This window comes from Chiloscyllium plagiosum, chromosome 21 (assembly GCF_004010195.1).
Source record: "Chiloscyllium plagiosum isolate BGI_BamShark_2017 chromosome 21, ASM401019v2, whole genome shotgun sequence".
NCBI lineage: Eukaryota > Metazoa > Chordata > Chondrichthyes > Orectolobiformes > Hemiscylliidae > Chiloscyllium > Chiloscyllium plagiosum.
This window is the reverse complement of record NC_057730.1, coordinates 37,038,282-37,060,510: the sequence shown is the minus strand read 5'-3', so window position 1 is coordinate 37,060,510 and position 22,229 is coordinate 37,038,282. Positions and strand designations below refer to the sequence as shown.

At 41.3% G+C, this 22,229-nt stretch overlaps 1 protein-coding gene across 4 annotated transcripts in view; it reads right to left on the bottom strand.

Moving 5' to 3' along the window:
• gaa2 (alpha glucosidase 2) overlaps positions 1-22,229 on the bottom strand; it is an 84,615-nt gene that overhangs the window by 39,861 nt on the left and 22,525 nt on the right. For all 4 annotated transcript variants that reach the window (XM_043711829.1, XM_043711830.1, XM_043711831.1 and 1 more), the window contains exons 2-7: positions 20,605-20,671; positions 15,740-16,337; positions 14,698-14,843; positions 9,425-9,590; positions 3,526-3,622; positions 2,492-2,611 (exon numbers count right to left, since the gene is read on the bottom strand). In XM_043711829.1, the coding sequence (XP_043567764.1) occupies positions 2,492-2,611; positions 3,526-3,622; positions 9,425-9,590; positions 14,698-14,843; positions 15,740-16,327 (1,117 nt within the window). In that variant the 5' untranslated portion in view covers positions 16,328-16,337; positions 20,605-20,671. The remainder of the gene's footprint in view (positions 1-2,491; positions 2,612-3,525; positions 3,623-9,424; positions 9,591-14,697; positions 14,844-15,739; positions 16,338-20,604; positions 20,672-22,229) is intronic.

The following is a 22,229-nucleotide window of genomic DNA, read 5'->3' as shown; positions in this document are numbered from 1 at the left end:
TGTTGCCTGGTATGGAAGGTGCTCGCTATGAAGAGAGGTTGAGTAGGTTAGGCTTATTTTCATTAGAAAAAAGGAGATTGAGGGGGCACCTGATTGAGGTTTACAAAATCATGAAGGGTATAGACAGGGTGGATAGAGACAAGCTTTTTTCCCAGGGTGAAGGATTCAATAACGAGAGGTCACACTTTCAAGGCGAGAGGTAGAAAGTTTAAGGGGGATACACGTGGCAAGCACTTCACACGGAGGGTGATGGGCGTTTGGAACGTGTTGCCAGCAGAGGTGGTAGAGGCAGGCACGGTAGATTCATTTAAGATGCGTCTGGACAGATGAACGAGTAGGTGGGGAGCAGAGGGATACAAATGCTTAGGAATTGACCGACAGGTTTAGACAGTACATTTGGATCGGCTCAGGCTTGGAGGGCCGAAGGGCCTGTTCCTGGGCTGTAAATTTTCTTTGTTCTTTGTACAGTCTCTCTTAACTTTATAACTTAGCAAGTTTGGATATATTATGTTGGGTTCCCTTCATGTATGTCCTTCATTTAATTTGTAAATAGCTGAGACCCTAATGTTGATTCTCGAAGGATCCTATTTGTTGTAGGTTGCCAACCAGAAAATGTCCTATTCATTCCTTCACTCCATTTATCAACCTTCAAACCATGATAATATACTCTTCCCAATCTCACTCGTCTTAATTGTATTTAATAATCTCTTGTGTGGCACCTTATTAAATGCTTGCTTTTAAAATCAAAGTACTTTGCGTTCAACCTGTTCCCCCTTAACCATCTTACATGTGATATCCTCAAAAGCACAAACAGATTTTTATAAACATGTTTTCCTTCACATAAATCCACGTTGACATTAATTATACTTCAAAAAGAGTGCAAAAGTGTAAAAAATGTCAAAACAAGGTGCAAAAGTGGATACCACAACTTTATAAACAGTGGTGCTTATAATTAGGACCATTTCTACTTCTTACGTCCATAACTTTTACCTTTTCTGAGCCGCACAGAAAAATGTTGCGCTGTTAAGCTCTAAGAATGCAATAAATTTAACTTTGCCAGTCAAACAAAGCCAGGGTATTAGAATTTTAAAATGTTACTAAAAAGTCCATTTGGCCCATTGTGCTTATACTGGCTCTTTGAACAAACTATCCCTGCCTACAATTACAGTCAAGTTTGTTAATATAGCTCACCATGAAATTGCACATTCTTTGGATTCCCATCAACAGCATCAATTGAAACTGACCCGAAGTGGCAATTCCACAAACATCCCAACAGTAACTAACTCAAATCATTTGATAACAAATGGACATTGTTGTCTCAAAGGGAAAGACCAGGTAAGTACAGCTGAACTAGAACTATTGTATGAATCATTCTGAATTTAACAGTATATAGAGTCCCTGTCATAATATATCATCACACCATTCCAATTAGTCAGCAATGCCACATATTTGCTATTATGTATAAATATAGACACCTGATCATGAGCTCATTATTCTTTTTCTTTTCACAGAATCACACAAGTCTTATGGTGCAGAAGGAGGCTATTTAGCTCATCATTCCTATTTAGCTCATATCTTCTTTCACACCTTGCACATAATTTCTACCCAAATAACTGTTCAAAGCTCTCTTGAATGTTTCAACTTAACATGCCTCCACCACATTTATAGGCTGTACATTCCTTCCTGAAGAAGGGCTTATGCCCGAAACGTCGATTCTCCAATCTCACTCGTCTTAATTGTATTTAATAATCTCTTGTGTGGCACCTTATTAAATGCTTGCTTTTAAAATCAAAGTACTTTGCATTCAACCTGTTCCCCCTTAACCTCTCGTTATTGAATCCTCTCATCCTTGAAATTCCTCATCCCCAGAACAATTCCTCTAAATCGCTTCAGAGCTTTCTCTAATGCATTCACATCTTTCCTGTATGGTAGTGTCCAAAACTGTAAACAATAGTCTCACAAGTCTCACAGCTGAAGTCTCACAAGTATCTTATACAAGTTAATATGTACCTATTAATAAAGCTGAGAACATTATGTTCCATTAGGTGTTCTCCAATTTTCCTTACACCTTCAATGACCTGTGCACATATACACCATGTCCCTCTGCTCCTGCACTCCTTTAGAATTGTACCCCACTATCTTTTGATTGTCTTTCAATGTCCTTCCAAACAAAATGCATCACCTCACACTTCTCTGCATTGAACCTCATCTGCAACCCACTCCATTAACCTTTTTGTCCTTTTGAAGTTCTACACTGCCCTCATTGCAGTTTAAAATTCTTCCAAGTTCTGTGTCATCTGCAATATTTGAAATTATTCGCTACAAACCAAAATCAAGATCATTAATATGTATCAAGAAAGCAAGGGTCTCAATATAGTGGAGTTCCCTTGGGAACTCCACTATAAACCCTTCTTCAGCTCAGAAAATATCCATTGACCAATGACTGTCTGTTTCCTATCACTCAGCAAATTTTGTATGCTCTGAAGCTTACCGATGACCTCTAGGTACTGTTGGATGACTGAGTTGGGGTCAGGGCCCATGAATATGTAGAAGTCAAGAATCCCTCCAATAGTTCTCCAGGTCAGGGCAGGAGCAGGCTGGAGGACCACATCTGCATCAGGAAGAAAGATTTTTAATGGCAGTCCTGTTCATTAAACGCTTTTAATGCTCAATTCTTTTCTCCTTCACTTCTTAGTTGACATCCTAAATCCATGTCGGAACAGCACTTGCCTCCTTTTATTTGACAGTTGAGTTTTCCAGTTTCTGATCTCCACACACACTAATCACGGTATTGTTTTCCCCATGACTGTCTGAATTGGTCAAAGTGGGTTTTAGAGCAACTTGAGATAATATTCATCTCTAATCATTCCATTCTTTGGCCTCTGCACATTTCTATAGTGAAATGCTGAGGGTCTTAATGCATTTCAGTATCACAATCAAACCCTGCTCCATCTTCCTACTGATATGTGACTATTTGTCAACCAAGCACACCTCCAAGACAAGCATGCATAATGCAAATATTACTGAAACCTTACCACCAAAGCCCAGGTACGCATCATATCACGAAGACTTGGACTTTTGATGCTGCATGTTGGATATTTGATCTAAGTCAATACTCAACATCTCACTGCCAAAGCTTAAACTAAATATCCAACACTTCAAGACCAAAACCATAACCAATCATCTAACTTGTCAACTACAATTCATTTAATGCTCTTCTCTCTGAGTCAAATAGCTGTGGGTTCAGTTCCAACTCCCAGGATACGTATTTCAGTGTAGTAACTGAGGAACTGCGATTCAACACAAATAAAAAGGCTTGTGAAATTACCAGATTACCAATGCAATAATTAATAACAGTGTGAAAAATAGTAATGTATGAGCTGTAGATTCCCATAAATACCTCACAATCAATATCGCACCATAAACATCTCACTCAGCTGGATGAAAAAGAATCTCTCAATTAGAAGTTGAGTTAAATGACTTTCTCATAATGCTTCATTTCCTCCCAGAAACCCTTGTGCTTACCCATTGCATTGCTGTTGAGGAGGAAAACACCATGTGACATTCCATCGGGCTCCAGAGACAGGTAAAAGGGGTGGACCCCATAGAGGTTAACAAACTCCTGTAACACAAGAACCAAGCAGTTTTTTTTAGAATAAAGAATCACATCACACACTCTACACAGCTCTGGCTGATGGGAATAAGGGTTAGAAGCAGTTTGCATGCAGTAGAATTAGTCAACATTAGGGTTATCTGGTATCCATATAACTAATTTAAGTAGATGGCGGTGCATTGGTAATGTCACTGGATGAGTAATCCAGAGGTCCAGTTTAACTATCCTTGACTATTGTAAAAACTCATCTGGTTCATTAATGTTTTTTAGGGAAGGAAATCTGCCATCCCTCACTGGACTAGCCAACATGTGGCTCTGGACCAATAGCAATGTGCTTGACTCTTAATTGCTTTCAGAAGTGACCTAGCAAACCTGTCTTTTCGAGGCAATTGGGGATGCGCAACAAATGCTGGCCTTACAGCAATATCCACATCCCATGGAAGATTAAAAGATAAAAATAGCAACAAAACATTCCCTAAGATGGGTTAATATCTTCCTGGGGAGGTTTGCAGGTGCTGTTGGAAAGGGTTTAAATGAGCTTGTCAGGGGAATGAAACCTAAGAGGGAATTAAGAGAGTATAAAAACAAAATTGGTTATGGGAAATAGAAACACTACAAATGAAATACAAAAGCAGCAAAAAAAAATCCAACTAGGGTCAAATTACCGAAAAGTGTTAAAAAGACAAGATTAAAAGAGGTTTATCTGAATGCATGTGGCATTTTCGCAAGACAGGTGAATTGATAGCACTAGGAGAAATAAAGGGCATGATCTAATTGCCACAATGGAGATGTGGCTGGAACTGAGTATTTAAGGATGTGCAACATTTCAGAGTAAAGCAAAAAGGAACTGTAGGTGGGGTAGTGCTGATAATAAATGACACCATCAGTATGTTAGGAAAAGAGGATCTCTGCTCAGTAGAATAAGATGTAGAATCTGTTTGGGTAAAACCAAGAAACAGCAGGGGATAGCAAACATTGGTCAGAGTAGTTTATAAACCAGCCCACAGTGGTGGTAATGTAGGGCATTGAGAGCACTTGAATATAAAAGCAGGGATGTACTTCTCAGGCTCTTTAAGGCTCTGGTCAGACCACATTTAGAGTATTGTGCACAGTTTTGGGCCCCATGTCTCAGGAAGGATGTACTCACCCTGGAGCGTGTACAGAGGAGGTTCATGAGAATGGTCCCAGGAATGAAAAGCTTAACATATGAGGAATGTTTGAGTACTCTAGGTCTATTCTCAATGGAGTTTAGAAGGTTGGGGGGTGTGTGTGCAGGGAATCTAATTGAAACTTATAGAATACTGAATGGCCTGAACAGAGTGAATGTTGGGAAGATGTTTCCCCCTTTTCATTGTTAGGAGAGACTAGGACCCAAGTACACAGCCTTAAGTAAAAGGGAAGATCTTTTAGAATGGAGATAAGAAGAAACTTTTTCAGCCATAGCATGTAACATGGTGAACCTATAGAAGGCTGTGGAGGCCAGATCATTGAGTATTTTTAAGACAGAGATAGATAGCTTCTTGATTGCCAAGGGATTCAGGAGTTATGGGGAGAAAGCAAGAGAATGGGGTTGAGAAACTTATCAGCCATGATTGAATGGCCTAACTTCTGCTCCTATGTCTTATGGTCTTATGGCATGTTGTAAATCAGAAAATCAGATATGTATGCAGCAAGAGGAGTCCAGTAAGCATGAGTGACTTCAAACTAGATTGGGTAAGTGTAAGGAGCTGAAAGTGTGTTGCTGGAAAAGCGCAGCAGGTCAGGCAGCATCCAAGGAGCAGGAGAATCGACGTTTTGGGCATGAGCCCTTCTTCAGGAATCCCGAAACGTCAGTTCTCCAGCTCCTTGGATGCTGCCTGACCTGCTGCGCTTTTCCAGCAACATATTTTCAGCTCTGATCTCCAGCATCTGCAGTCCTCACTTTCTCCTCTAAGTGTAATGAGCACCTATGCTGTAGAGAAAGAATTCCTGGAAGGTGTTCAAGATAGTTTTCTGAAACAATATGTTGAGGAAACAACTAGGCCACAGACTATTTTGGATTTAGTATTATGCAGTGAGAAAGGGATAGCTAATAATCCTGTTGGACAGAACCTTTGGAGAATAGTATGATAGAAGTTTTCAAAACATTTGAAAAAGATGTTGTTCAGTCTGAAATTAAATCTTTAATCTCAACAAGAGCAATTATGAAAGTCTGAGAAGGAAGTTAACTGTGGTCAACAGGAAAAGTACATTATAAAGTATAATGGTACATATACCATGGTTAGTACTTAAAGAATTAATGCTTGGTTTTCAAAAAAAAACATACTACCTTTTTAGAACAAATATACTGAACTGGAAAAGCAAAAGAGCCATGGCTAACAAGGAAAGATAAGATAGTACTATATGAAAGGAGAAGGATAATAAAGTTGTTAAAAAATACTTATAAGCCTGAGGATTGGGGAAATATTAGAATGCAGCAAAGAAAGTGAAAACAGAATATGAATGTAAAATAGCAAAGAAACAACATAAAAATGAAAAGGAAAAGATTAGCAAGTCAAATATTGTTCTATTACAGATTGAGACAGGTGAAGTTACAGGTAGAGAAGCTAAATAAGTGTATTGGCCAAGATAGTCCGATGATTAGACAGTTGTTGGAGCAGTGCAGAGTCAAGACCCTGCAGAATCCCAGATGTAGCAGACTGCCTTGGAATTATCAGAGAATTGTAATTTTTTGATGGGCAATTCCCATGTCTAGAACCCACAACAAGAATCTATCAAAGGTGGACAGTTCAAAAGGTTCCACTTAAACTGAATAATTAATTATCCAAGTAAAAAGACAAGTAAAAACCTAGTCTAATTCCTATGTTAATTATTAAGCTGCCCCCCTCCCCCATTACACCTCCGCCAGACCCATTGCATTCAACACGATTCCATCATTATACTTGCCTGCCCTGACAGTCCCCAGGCCTGTGGCCTGAAACCCAGAGACTGACCTTGCACTTTCCACCAGTTCTTACCTCCCCTTCCATTGTTTCTGCTACCAGCTTTGACATCCCTACCTCTACCATTGCCAACTCTGACTCATCTACCACCCCCACCCCAACCTCGACAGATTTATAAAATCTTGAGGGGCATGGATAATGTGAAAAGCAAAGGGCTTTTTCCTTGGGTGGGGGAGTCCAAAACTAGGGGGTATATTTTTAAGTTAAGAGGAGAAAGATTTAAATGGGACCTGAGGGGCAACCTTTTCACACAGAGGATGGTTCATATGTAGAATAATCTGCCAGAGGAAGTGGTTGACACAAGTTCAGGCACAACACTTAAAAGACATTTGGACAGGTACATGAATAGGAAAGGTTTAGAGGGATATTGGCCAAATGCAGGCAGTGGAACTAGTTGAGCTTGGGAAATTTGGTCAGCATGGGATGAAGTGGACCGAAGGGTCTGCTTCCATGCCGTAAGACTCTCCTTTCGCTGACCCAGCACAACCCAACTGGTGACCGATCCACCTGACATCCCTGCGCCTTAACCAACCGCCACCCTAACCCCATGTTTACCTGACATTGTACCCCTTCAGAGCAGCTGACAAAGTATGTGTCTGTGCTGATGAGCATTTAAATCTCAGACACAGCACTCTGACTGCTGTTAAAGGGGAATGTAGTTTGTTTTCTCCCGAATATCCTGCACCACTGACAAACTGTGTTGGCTTCGGCTATGTTCTGAAACTCTGAAGAAGCCAGGATAAGAATTTCTTGGCTGGAAATTTGGAGTTTGGAACTAACAGGAATTTTTTTTAAAAGTTAGCGGGATTGCCATTTCTCAGAGTATCCAGGCCTTTGTATCTGTCTCCACAGAGGAGGGCACTTGAAGTCTCCTTTAAATAATAAAGAGCCAAGGGTATAGTTAGAATGTGGAACTCAAAATAGTATTATTCGTAAAAAAATTGTATTACAGGGTGGGAAATTATTGTGTTTCTGCTACACTGGGACTTAAATTGAAAAATACAATTTGTATGGGTGAGAACCTGGAACACTCTCCCTTAGAAAAAAACTGTTGAGGCCGCATGATCATTAAAAATTTCACAACTGAGATTGATAATTTTTTATTACCCAAGAGTGTTTTGTGTTATGGAAGTGATTTTCCCACCCTGGCTTTCACTGCCCCAGTAGCACTGAGCCTCACTATAATGTCCTGACCATCACCTCAGCTAAGATCAGATTGTTTGGCTGTACCTGGTATGGATCAATGAGGCCGCACGATGAGTAGTTGAACCAAGAAGCTCCCAGGCTTTCACTTGGACCTGGGTTGAGTAACTCAATACAAACTGGAAAGGAAAGTGATTGGAGGTTCCAACATTGAGTAATGGAGCCACCTAGGAAGGTTGATTTGCGGAACAACTTTGGAGTTGAATGGTCTCCTCCTGTTTTAACAGAGATGCTGACACTTTTAATTAGCCAACTGACACACACCTCAGCAATAAAGAATGGCACTTTGCTGGTGTATGGGAGAAAACTGGCATCCTTGGCACTGCATTGCCTTCAGAGGATGGGAGGAAAGAAGTAGGAAATGAAATGAGTTACAGTGTGTTGTATAGAGCTGACTTAACACAACCCATTAATTGTCCAATAACGGTGCAGCACACAGCAGAAATTTAGTTAATCCTTCACAATCCATAAGCAGGGTTGCTTTGTCAGAGGATTATGGATGTTTTATATTCATGTTTATTTTTAACTTGTTGAAACATTAACAACAACTGATCGAATGCCGGTAGAGTGAAAGGCCCTGATTAAATGCAGATTTTTTAGATTTAGATTCCCTGCAGTATGGAAACAGGCCCTTCACCCCAACAAGTCCATACTGACCCTCCAAAGAGTAACCCACCCAGACCCATCCCCCTACCCTATATTTACCCCTGACTAATGCACCTAACACTGTGGGGAATTTAGCATGGCCAATTCACCTGACCTGCACATCTTCGGATTGTGGGAGGAAACCTATGCAGACACGGGGAGAATGTGCAAACTCCTGAAAGACAGTCACCCGAGGCGGGAATCAAACCTGGGTCCCGGGTGCTGTGAAGCAGCAGTGCTAACCACTGAGCCACTGGGCCACCCATATCTCACTTTACTTTATAAAACTGGAACCGTTGTAAAACCAAAGCCCTAATTAAACTGTTCCTTTGATAGGGATACAGCTAATAGTGAAGTATGTTCAAAAAAGTTTGATGATGCACAGTCCTACAGAGGTTGGGTAGGTTTTTGACTGTGGACCTCCTCTACCCCAAAACCCTTCCCTGATATTATGCATGTTTGGGGCAAATGTAAGTTGGTTGACTGTATTCACAAAGATTTCAACATGATTCCTCCCCCTCCCCGCTACTCAACACAGCCCCAAACCCAAAACACTGGTCACCCAACATGTCCAACCTCATGATCATCCTTTTCCCATATCTATTGGGCAGCAAATAAAGTCTTCGCCATCCCATTGCATAAATATAAACTATCAGTCAAAAGACCTTTGGAATCCTCAGTCCCTATCTCTAACATCGTTCTAGATGATATGAAAGTGATTTTAAAAATGTGTTGTTTTTTTCTTCCGCGGTGTGGATTACAGCAGGGTTCTGAGAAATAATCATTAGTTCCTGGGTATTTATCTGTGGTTTCATGATATTTCAGAGTAAATTCTGGGCTTTGGTATCCCATTCCCCATCTGGCTAGATTGGCTGAGCTGTAGCTGGAGGGTGACAATGTAGCCAATTCTAAATAGGACAGAGATCTGCTTCAGTTATCCTAATGCAGAGTTGTTTCTGAAATGTTCCAATTCATACTGTACCCTTGGCACACTGTCACGGGCCCAGAAAGTCAAAGTGTTCCACTGGACGCTCTGCAGGAAACCAGTCCGGTGTTCCCCAAGGCCATAGATGTGAACTGAAGGCAGCAGGGTCGACATCTGCAGGAACTGGTCAGCAAAGAACAGAGGAGCCACCGTCGTGTTTAACCTGTTTCAAAACACAGAGAGGTCAGCGGGGTCGAATAGCATCGCAGTTCACAAGTAATACACGGGGGATCCTACCCCCTTGGACTGATTGAGAGAGCGTGGTGTGACAGCCATTTGGTGGGTCCAGGTTGAGGTAGTACATGACCTGGGGGCAGTGGGCCAATTTCTCAGCCTGGGTTAGCATCATATTGGGAGAGGCCAGTAGGCCGGTGGAAAGGAGATATAGGCAGTTCCTGGGTTGCAAGTAGGTTTTTTTTATTCATTCATAGGATGTGAGCATGGCTGGCTAGGCCAGGATTTGTTGCCCATCCCTAATTGCCCAGAGGACAGTTAAGAGTCAACCATATTCTGTGGATTTGAAGACCAGGTAAAGCAAACCAGATGAGTTTTCCAACAAGCGACAATGGACATATGGTCATCATTAGATTTTTAATTCCAGATTTTTTAAAAATTGAATTCAAATTTCACCACTTGTCATAGCAGGATTTGAACCCAGATCCTCAGAACATTAATATGTATCGGAACACAATAAATGTAACATAAAATAGCCATTCAGAAGTAGAAGGGAAATGTTCACATGTCAGATCTTTAAAATTAATACTAATACACCCCTGTATAGGATCTTGGTCATCAGTATGAGCATTCATAACTCAGATGTTCATAATTCAGGGACCGCTTCTACAGAGGAACCATGATTGACTGAAATGAGGGATTCCAGTAAAGTAGGAAGACCAGAAAAAAACGTGATTGTTTTCCTTAGAAGTGAAAAGGCTACGAGGAAATGTTCAAAAATATGGCTGTTTCTGACAGAATGATTAGGCAGCAAGGTCAGTGACAATAGCCAATTGGCAAAGAAACTTGGATAAAATGAGAATTTTCCTTTCTGCAGCGAGTTGTGATTTATAAAGTACTGTCTAAAAAAGGTGGTGGAAGCTGAATCAATAATAACTTTCACAAGGGGGACTGAATAAATATTTGAAAAGGGAAAAATGGCAGGACTATGGAGAAAGAGCAAAGAGAGTTGGGATTAATTGGATAATGCATTAAACACAAAGTGCAATGGACCAAAGGCCTGTCTCCAAGATTCTATGAAGACCATTAAAACTTGAAAGGGTTGAAAGCATTTAATCTCTATCTTGGCATTCCACCAAACTCAAATATCACAAATGTGATGGCTCCACAAATAGCTCTTTGTCACTGATGCAGACCGTGAGGCTAAAAAAATCCAAAGAACTATGGATTTTGGAAATCAGAAACAAAAACCGAAATTTCTGGAAAACTTCATCAGATCTGTGGAGAGAAAGCAGAGTTAATGTTTTTGGTCCAGTGAATCTTCCTCAGAACTGCCCTGTGATAACATAAAACTATTGTTAACTCAGCTTCCTCCAGAGGCACACATACACTCTCATGTATATTCACTCACTCACACAGACACTGAAACAAACACTCTGACACACACACACGCACAATTATGGTTTTAGATATTGCTCCCAAATGAAGGTAAAGCGAAGGAAGTCATATGATCTGTTTCACTGTCTATCTGATAGCAAGCTTGGGTGGTCTGACTGTTAGAGATTAAAGGAGCGCAAATTGGTGCAGCTACAAGATGTTCACATTTGAAGACAATGGAAGCTGCCTAAGTACTAGCCATGGAGGGGGCCAGTTTAGCTCAGCTGGCTGGACAGTTAGTTTATGAAGCAGTATGATGCAAATAGTGTGGGTTCAATTCCTAACACTGGCTGAAGTTACCATGAAGGTATCTCCTTCTCAACCTCTCCCCTCGCTTGATGTATGTTAACCTTCAAGATAAGTCATCTCTTTCTAAAGAGAAAACAGCCCTATGGTCTGGTAAGTCTATGCTGACTTGACATCGGCTAGATGTGGATAGACTGAAAGTCTCTAAAATACCAGAAGAATGTTGCAAACATCAGGTGATACCAGTACAAGATGTGCCTGAAAACTTACACACAAAGTTGGTCTGCCAGGACCCAGGAGGGAGAGAACAAATACAGTCAAAAAAACTCTGTAGTTCACACAGAAATGTGGGTGGGAGCTCATTCTTGGACTGAAGACTGAATTCAGGAGGCATTAAAATGGAGCAAGCAAATTTGACAAGCTTACACTTGAGAAAAACTTTTCAGAGAAAATCATCACCATGAAAGACACTTCTGAGAGTAAAAGTCCCCAAGCCAAGAAAGGAAATAATTTCTGGGGTGTTCAGAATCGCCTTGGATTTGTTCCAGGCAAAGTGAATGTCTACTAAAAATAAAAGTGATGTATATCTGTGAAGTTTGTGCTAAAACAAAAGAGAAAATGTTCTGTTTTGTGATTTTAAATTATAAGTTGTTGACAAGATAATGGTTAGTCAATGGTACTTTTAATATTTTGCCACTGCCGTGCCAAGTACTGGCATGGCAAGATTATAAATTCTTAAGGTACATCTTAAATGCTACGTTATAAAAGTTTGAAAAATCAAAATGGCTCACCAGATATCTTTGTGGATTAAGAAACTATCTTATCTCCAGAAAGGACAGAGGACATACTTCTGGATGTGACCAACTGTGGGTCCCATGAGCTAAGTTAGCCTCCTCAACCTGAGCTGACCATCCTTCCGTTTCCTCCCAGAACTCCCTTCCTCAAACCTACATGGTCTTCTTTGTACTTGAGAGAGGGCTCAAACCACTTGATTCAGATTAGATGACAATCCAAATACTGCTCATTTAAGGCCATATATGTTTCACATAAGCTAGAGGTTTTTATGTGGGTATGGTAACCTACCTACTTTTACAAATCAGTTATTAATAAAATTTGCATGGAGAATTCCACTATCGAGGAAATCAGAGTTCTGAAGACTACAATACAGCAGGTTCTGGATATTTTAGGACAGGAAATTTCTCACAAAAGACATGTGACATGGTGGCTATCTTCACTGTCTGCCTATAAAGAACGGCAGAAGTCAAACCAACATTGAGGAGGACTCCATCAGAAAAAGTGTCTTGCATGTGGGCGGCACGGTGGCACAGTGGTTAGCACTGTTGCCTCACAGCGCCAGAGACCCAGGTTCAATTCCCACCTCAGGCGACTGACTGTGTGGAGTTTGCACATTCTCCCCGTGCCTGCGCGGGTTTCCTCCGGGTGCTCCGGTTTCCTCCCACAGTCCAAAGATGTGCAGGTCAGGTGAATTTGCCATGCTAAATTGCCCGTAGTGTTAGGTGCAGGGGTAAATGTAGGGGAATGGGTCTGGGTGGGTTGCGCTTCGGTGGGTCGGTGTGGACTTGTTGGGCCGAAGGGCCTGTTTCCACACTGTAAGTAATCTAATCTAATCTAAAAAAAATGTACAGCTAATAGAGCATTGCAGTGACCTCAGCCTCAATGAAATGACTTGAGAAAGATAGGAAAGCTCTCTCTAAGCCTGTTCCACTTTAAAGTTCACCATTGAAATCTACTACCTGGCAGATGGAACTAAGAGAACCTTCACAGTTACTAAGAAATCTTTGTTTTTCCAAGACCTTCACTCCAGTGAAAGCAATGACTCAACTAAGAAACATCAGGCCTACAGTAAGACAGAGACCATCTTAAATTATTTTCATAATTTTTTTTCTTCCTCTGTAATTAATTTTGAACATGTGTGATGATGGTGCATGAGCCAAGTATTTGATTCATTATATTTTCATAACCAACGTGGCCAATGTGTGAGAAATGACATGATCTTCTTCATTTTTAAAATACACAAAAACTTGCTGTTGGTTAATAAAACACTCAAGAGAAACAAAGTACACACATCCACATACAAATATATTGATAACAGGCAACTAAAATGAAACACATAAAATTTGTCCATGACTTTTCATTATAAGTTTTAAAACATGAAATCTTGTGGTGTCACTTCTTCAGCTGTTAATTGGAGCACTGAATTACTACCGTATATGCTCATGTAAAACTCAATCTCATGTAAAAGTCGACCCCAGACTTTTGGCCAAACAATCTTGTATTTTCCATATATCTCATGTGAAAGTCGACCCTACTAAACCCCTTACAAAAGAAACTGCATGTTCCCATTAACCCACAAATCATATTCATTCATTCATACCGGTAACTCTGCTCATTATTCTTTGTTTACTGTATTACATCTCTATTCATTCATTCATAACTCTAGTTAGCCCACGTGGTTTACTACAGCACATTGTGATTGATTGATTCATTCAGACCAGTACTAAGTCTATTAGTTCACTATACATCCAAAAGTTAATATTGTTAACAAATTAATCACTTTAATTGTGCCATTACATCTGAATAATAGAGATATATTAGCCTCATATATCTTTAATTCTTTGACAAATTTGTTAATGTCGCTGAGGTTCATTACATACAAGAGTAAATGGGAGGGAAATGGAAGAGTTTGGCGGGAAAGCTCAAGACACTTACACATTCAGAATTTAATAAATGTTTCATTCGAAGTGTGCCATTATCAATGAAACTTTGACATGTTAAATTTTCATACTAGTATGTATAAATAAAATTTACTACCAGTAATTCATTCTTGTTTCTCTTGCTTTTGTCTGGTAATTACCTTTACCGTAATTCAGTGTGTTTTTTCTTCTTTACCCGGGATTAGTTGAGTGATCAAATCGACTTCTGCTAATAATACAGTATTTTGAACTGCAGCATGAATTTCAACCCCTCAAAATTAGTGCCCATGTAATAGTTGACCCTATAAATTGAACCTTTAAAAATAATCTAAAAAAAAATTAGACTTTTACATGAGAATATACAGTATTTACAAAGTTATCAGTCTGTACAAGATCACTCACACAAGCACACTTATGCGCAGGGCTGGGTCAAAATCAGGGGCTCCATTGCTGCTCCTGGACCCCATGCCAGACCGGGGTTCAGCAGCCATATCTACTACCCAAGCATCTGTTATTGGGCCCTGATATACAGTCTAGGTCTTGGGTATGTACACTCTCATCCTCACACATGCTCTCGCCCTCACATACCTGGATCCACAAAGAAAGAATTTCTCTCTCCCTGCTTCTGCTCCCCCATCCCAGCCCATCTGGAAAATTCTGGTGAGTGAAATGGAGGACAGAAATCTTTAAAGAACATACAGCACTGTCCCTGTCGATCTCCTCTTCACGATGATTCCAAATGGATCCACAGAATATTCCACAGTATACAATGGATTCTTAGCTTTCTGGGTTGCCTTGGGAACATCAATGGGAACCTCATATCGTGGATTTGAAGAATCATTTATCTACGTTGTGTCACAAAAAGAAAAAAGAAAACCTATATGAAGCACCTGCCTGGATTACCCTCGTTTCAAGAGATCACTGATGTCACAGAAAGTAGGCCAAAGCCCTGTCAGTGAGACACCCAGTTACTCAGGAGTGCAATGCTTTTTCTCTCCCACCCAAGAATCTTCTTTATTAGAGTTAACGTGTAAATCTTAAATTGAAACAGACCTAAATACCCACAAGGGATGCTATACAAATGCATATCTTCCTTTTTTCCAGACTAATAATTTAGAGAATAACAGCTTGAATTCTGCCATGATACTTTGAAAATGTAAGTTGGCTTTTTTAAAACTGTCATGCTAAAAACTGGCAATAATGATAATGACGATGAAGTTGGTGGATTGTTGTGAAAACTTGACCGTTTCATTAGTGTTCTTAAAGGAAAGGAAATTTGTCAATACCTGTGACTCCAGTCCCACAGCAACGTGCCTCACTATTACCTACCCTCTGAAATAGCACAGGAAAATACTTGTGGAAGAAAGCATTTGCATAGCACCCTTCCCATCCTCCAGATGTCTCAAAGTGCTGCACAGCCTCTTATGTGCTTTTTGAAGTGTGGGCACTGTTGTAATGAGTGAACAGTTCGAAAGGATTCAGAATCCTGACAGGAATCAGGACAGGCGACAAACAGGAACACCCACATCCTGAGAAGACCTTTGGAAAAACAGCCTCTGCAGATTTAACACATGCACTTCTTGTCATTAAAAATCCAACTGCTTTACTCATGCCCTGTACAAGCAAACGACAGCAGCACCATCTAGTCCAGGAATGCCTAAAGATGGCTAATAAATGCTAGATTTGCCAGATCCCAAGGTTTAAAAGTAGCACCGTTTCAGCTTGGGTAGGAATTCCTCACCTGGATGTGAAGTCTGCTGTTGGCTTCAAACATCACGTTGAGTTGAAGTTTGAAAACATCCCGTGGGTAGTAGGTTTTATTCCATCGCAGCAGCTCTCCGGCTTCGCCCAGCTCTGTGAGGGTCCGGTTCCTCAGGGTGTAACTCGGAAAGTTGGGTGGGTAGAAGCACCAGGGCACCCCAGCTAGATTTGGGGGTACCTGGATAAAACAGCAGGCACGCTGCTCACACAGCTCCCGGGTGACCACTCGGTCTCTTTCGGGGTAACAGTCAAACCTGCGGCTTTCCGGGATCCGGGAGCAGCTGTCAAGATCTCTCCGTCCATCCTCCTGCCTATTCCAGGGTTGCACATGGCGCACTTCCCTCTCTGGAACCTCTGCCCAGCTGATGGCAGAGTGCCCGACTGTCCACCAATGGTGAGACCAGGAGGCATTTAGACCGAGAAGAAGTATCATGGTGGGAATCGATACCCACAGATACCAGTGTCGATGGGTACAGCCCTGCACTACATTTCCTTGAACCACGTGGTGAGATTTCATCCCCTCTTCACCCACCAAGGGATTCAGCAGGAACATCTTCTCATTAGCCATCACACTGACCCTGAAATAATTATAAAGAACATAATTTATTTTATTTTCATCGCAATTTTGTCCCATTTCCCAAACTCCTTTCAAATGGAGAGGTTAATGAAGCAAAGGCTGTCCTCCAATACCTTGCCCATCTGTCCTTTTGCCATATTAGATGTACAACCCAGGTCGGTACACGTGTGTACACACACACACACACACAGTCACTGCAGTGGTCAGAGGTAGGGGATCTGTCTAATGTCCAATCGATCAAGGCAGAGATGAAATACTGCTGTATATCAGACCTTGAAACACTGTGGGGAGGTGCTCGTGAGAGTGCTCCTGACTGAGGTACAGTGACATGCAAAAAAACTCTTTAGGGACTGAATATTCAATCATGCAGCATTTTCTTTCTAACAATTGTCTTTTCACAATAAACAAAGGAGGTTAAACAGAGAGGAAACCATCTCCATTGTAGAGCCCATTCCTCTACTCCTGGAAGAGTGACAGTCAGTTATTTCATTGACAGTGTCAGCCATGACAGAGTGGGGAGCAGCACCCTCACCTCTGAGACAGTACATCACAGATTCAAGTCCCACTCCAGAGCAGCATAAAACCTAGGCTGGTCCTCCAAGGAGATGGGGGGTGGGGGTTTGTTGCCTCTGGGATTAAACCGAGACTTCTGCTTCCCTCTCAGATGGATGTTAAAAATCCTACAGTACAATTTCAAAGGAGAGTAGGGGAGATTCCTCCAGTACTCTAGACAATACTTAGCCCTCAAATCATATCTAAAATCAGAACTACATGGTTATTTATCTCATTGCTGTTTATGGGATCCTGTTCTCTGCAAATTGGTTGTTGTTTTTCCAAAATCATAACAATAGTCACAGTTTAGAAAGTATGTCATTGGCTGTAAAACTTTGAGATCCTCTGAAGTTAAGAAAGGTGCCAAATAAATGCAATACTTTCATATCTGTTTTTCCCCTAAGTTAAGCTCTTGCCGCCACAATAACTAAATGGTCTGAACTCCCCCATACGTCCAATTGTTTGTTTGTTCAACTGTGTAAGAGTGAGAATGTATCTGTAATCAAAGCAGGAATACTTAGTCTATTAAGCAAGGCTTGCCTGCAGTCTGCTGGCACTGAGCACTGTCATTAAATCAACTGGACAGAATTTTAAAACTCCATGTTGTCAGAGGTGGTCCCTGATCTGCAGAATGCGCAATCTTCCCTGGAAATTTCCTTAAAGTCCCATCAAGAATTCCTGGACCATCATCCTCCCATGCACTGTCTTTATTGTATCATCACACTTTCACATTTTCCCCACTGATTCACAGCAGCACCAGCATGTGGTGAAATATATGAAAGGCCTTCATTTCTTTATCAACTTTATGATCTCAGAGCATCCCAAACTTTAAAAATAAAGTACTTTTGAAGTGTAGTCACTGCTTTAAAGCAGGAGACACAGCAACCTATTTACATACAGCAAGTTCATGTAAACAGCAATGTGATAAAGTTCAATATTTTTATTGATGAATATTGATTCAGGACTCTCTGCTCCTCTTCCAAATGATGCTATGGCATCTTTTGCATCACCCAGGAGAGCAGTTGAAACTGCTCATTCATTTTGAAGGATGTGTTAAAACAGTCTTGTAGACAGTTTACACCAATAATGCGGCGAATTATATGACAAGATTAAATTACATTTGCATAAATCCCTTGACGATATTGATGGCCATGGCTTGGATCAATCCCAATAGACCCATGCTTTAAGCTTAATTGCACTTGCTTCTCCATGCATTCTCACTTCAAAAGGATAAAACCTCATCTCTGCATCTCTTATGTTGGTTCCTCCTCCCCCTACTCTGTGAAATTCCTCACCTCCCTCAACCATTCTCCAATCTGGAGTGTTTTAAAGACGCACATTTGTGGTCCCCCCATCTTTAAATCATCCACTTTCAGCAGTCTTTTCTCTCACATTTTCATCCAAAGTAATGGTGATGTCAAATTTAAAAAAAAATCAAAAGAGTCACATGTTTGACAGAGAAGGAGGTCACATGAAGGTTGCTTACAAACTTAGCTGGTGAAAGAGAAAGAGGGAAGTAATATGAAACAGACTGGACCTGGAAGACTGATGGCTCATCCATAAATGAGAAGAACTGAAACAACGTCAATGGGAAAATCTCTCACACACAGAGTGCAGTATGTTAAAAATAGAAAGAGACAATTCCATTACTGGACCTCAGACCATCCTGCTCTACACACATACAATGGTAATGGAGGGGAGCAACTAATCTCTATCAATTAACTTGAAAACAGATCCCAAATGAGTAAATCCCCAGAGGTGAAGAGCTTGAGAAATCTGGGTGCCAAAACTACCAGCTCCTCATTACTTAACCCCCTCCAACCCTACATGACACTGAGATATCTCTATTCCACCATGTCTGGCTGCTTGTCCCGACATAGTTTAAATTGCTGCACCATTTGTGATTCTGCCTTCAGACTCTGGAATTCCCTTCCTAAAACTTTCCTTCTTTAAAACACTGTGTAGAACCTCCCTCCTTGCCCAGGCTATTGGTCATTTTGTCACAATGTCTCCTTATTGGGTTTAGGACCAATTTTTGTTTAACAAATCTCGTTGGAGGAGTCTTATGATATGCTACTGGGTTAAAGTTTCTATAGTGACACTTAATTCATGAAGATGGTGAGAGGGTATCACCCCTATCCACGTGGTTCTGAGCTCCTGACAGGAATCATTGTGTTACAATCTGGAGCAGGGGCCCATTATTTTTCCAGTGTTTCCAAACTGAACTGGTTTAACTATCGGCTATGACTCAATTATTGGCAGTCTTCTACTAAATCAGATGTTCATGGATTCAAGACCCACTCCAGTGATTTGAACATGAAGGATCGATATTGGGACCACTGCTGTTAGTCATTTTTACAAATGACTTGGACGCAGGCATGGATGATGGGTTGGTAGGTTTGCAGATGACACTGAGGTTGGTGGTGTGGTGGACGGTGTGGAAGAATGTTATGGGTTGCAGGGGGACTTGGATTGGCTGCGGAGTTGTGCTGAGGGGTGGCAGACGGAGTTTGGTGCAGATAGGTGCGAGGTGATTCACTTTGGGAAGAGTGGCAGGAGGGCAGAGTGCTGGGTCAATGGAAGGATTCTTGGCAGTGTGGATGCGCAGAGAGATTTTGGTGTCCATGTACATAGATCCCTGAAAGTTGCCACTCAGGTTGATAGTGCTGTTAAGAAGGCAGACGGTGTGTTAGGTTTTATTGGTAGAGGGATTGAGTTCTGGAGCCATGATCTCATGCTGCAACTGTACAAAATGCTAGTGCAGCCTCACTTGGAATATTGTGCACGTTTCTGTTTGTCCCATTATAGGAAGGATGTGGTAGCATTAGAAAAGGTGCAGAGGAGATTTACCAGAATGTTGCCTGGTCTGGAGGAGGGTCTTATGAGGAAAGGCTGAGGGACTTAGGTCTGTTATTATTGGCAAGAAAAAGGCTAAGAGGGGATTTAATAGACATACAAAATGGTCAGAGGATGAGATAAGGTAGACAGTGAAAGTCTTTTTCCTAGGATGATGACATCGGCTTGTATGAGGGGGCTTAGTTGCAAATTAAGGGGGGATAGATTTAAGACAGATGTCAGAGGCAGGTTCTTTACTCAGCGAGTAGTAAGGGCATGGAATGCCCTACCTGCTAATGTAGTTAACTCAGCCAAATTAGGGACATTTAAACAGTCCTTGGAAAAGCATATGGATTGTGATGGGATAGTATAGGGGATGCTGGAAAAGCGCAGCAGGTCAGGCAGCATCCAAGCAGCAGGAGAATCGACGTTTCGGGCATGAGCCCTTCTTCAGGAATCCTGAAGAAGGGCTCATGCCCGCAACGTCGATTCTCCTGCTCCTTGGATGCTGTCTGACCTGCTGCGCTTTTCCAGCAACACATTTTCAGCTCTGATCTCCAGCATCTGCAGTCCTCACTTTCTCCTAGTATAGGGGATGGGCTTATATTCGTTCATTGAGGGCTGAAGGGCCTGTTCTGCACTGTATTGTTCGATGTTGTGTGTGACATACTCCAGAATCAAAACTCTCTGTTTTTATCTCATCACATTCTAGTCGAAGACCAGTAATGAGATTCTCAATCTTGGATGACAGCATTTAGTAAATGGCTGAATGAATAAAATCAGTAGCATTTTACAGTAGAAATGTTGAGCTGCACTGATGGCTCAGTGGCCTATACACTGCCCTCTGCGATGGTTACCCCTACAGTCAGTGTTAGCCTTACCTCGAGGTCAGGACGTCACGGGTTCAAGTCCCACTGCACAGACACCGACACAAAATCTGGTCAGACTCTATAAAAATGAAAGAGTGCTGCATTATTGGAGTTGAGTGAATTGGTAGTGATACCATCTGTGCCCTCAGGTGCAAGTTAAAAAAATCTCATAGCACTAGCTCAAAGAATTGCACAGAAATTCTCCATGGTTTCATGCCCAATAAATACCCCTCAAACAATCTTACTGAAATCAAATCATTTAGTCACCATTGCATTACAATTGGTCTCATTAATGACCAAACTGGCTGCCAACACAGGTACAAGAAAATATCATTTCACCAACCCCACTCCTGAGTCTGTTTGACCCATTCGACATGATTTTGTCTGATCTTTAATCGAACTCCATATATCTGACTGAGCCCATATCTCTCAACATAATTGAGTAACAGAAACCTATCAGCCTCAGGTAAACATTTTCCAATTGATATTGCATCAATTGCAGAAGACTGCTCACATGTAGGAGTGTTCCTGAATTTGTTCCTTATTAAACTAACTCAAACATTTTGACTATACCCCCATTCTTGACTCTGCAAATAGTGCAATTATTTTCTACCAATTTACTTTATCTGTTCCCCTTCATATCTTGAAAACATTGATGAATTAACCGTCAAGGTTTCCAGGAAAACACTCCTTGCTTCTAACATCTCTCCTTGCAATTCAACGTTTATCGTTCTGATAAATCTATGTTGTAATCCCTCAGAGGTCAAAACACTCTTTCTAAGGTGTAGTGCTTGTAGTGTGAAGGGTTAAGGCATAATATGTGATATGCTGATGACACATAGTATACACCATAGGGAAAATATAATATCACAAGATCTTGTTCTTTTTTGCAGCCTTGTCAGAGAGTCATGAGGCACAGAAAAGGCCACTCGGCCCATCAAGTCTACACCTACAGTATAGTTTTTAGATGAAGTTCCATTAAGATGTTTCTGAAATAAATTTGATACTTTCCTGGCCTCAGAAGATTCTGCAAATATTGACATAAAAATCATATATGGTGGTAGTGGATGAAAGAAAAAGCATGGAAATGTCTGCTATCCGGCAAAACGTTCAAACAGATCACAGGACTGGATGAAGCAGGAGCAAGCTGAATTCACATTGAAGATTTACAAATTTGGGTTCACTGTGAAGTTTAAGCAATTATCAAGTCAGTATACCATTGTATGCAAGGAGTGGTTGCATACACAAAGTCCTAGTCAAACAAGGGATTGAAAGTGAAAAGCTGAAAATGTGTTGCTGGAAAAGCACAGCAGGTCAGGCATAATCCAGAGAACAGGAGAATCGACGTTTCGGGCATAAGCCCTTCTTCAGGAATGAGGAAAGTTTGTCCAGCAGGCTAAGATAAAAGGTAGGGAGGAGGGACTTGGGGGAGGGGCGTCGGAAATGTGATAGGTGGAAAGAGGTCAAGGTGAGGGTGATAGGTCAGACGGGGGTGGGGGCGGAGAGGTCGGGAAGAAGATTGCAGGTTAGGAAGGCGGTGCTGAATTCGATGGATTTGACTGAGACAAGGTGGGGGGAGGGGAAATGAGGAAACTGGTGAAACCCGAGTTCATCCCTTGTGGTTGGAGAGTTCCTAG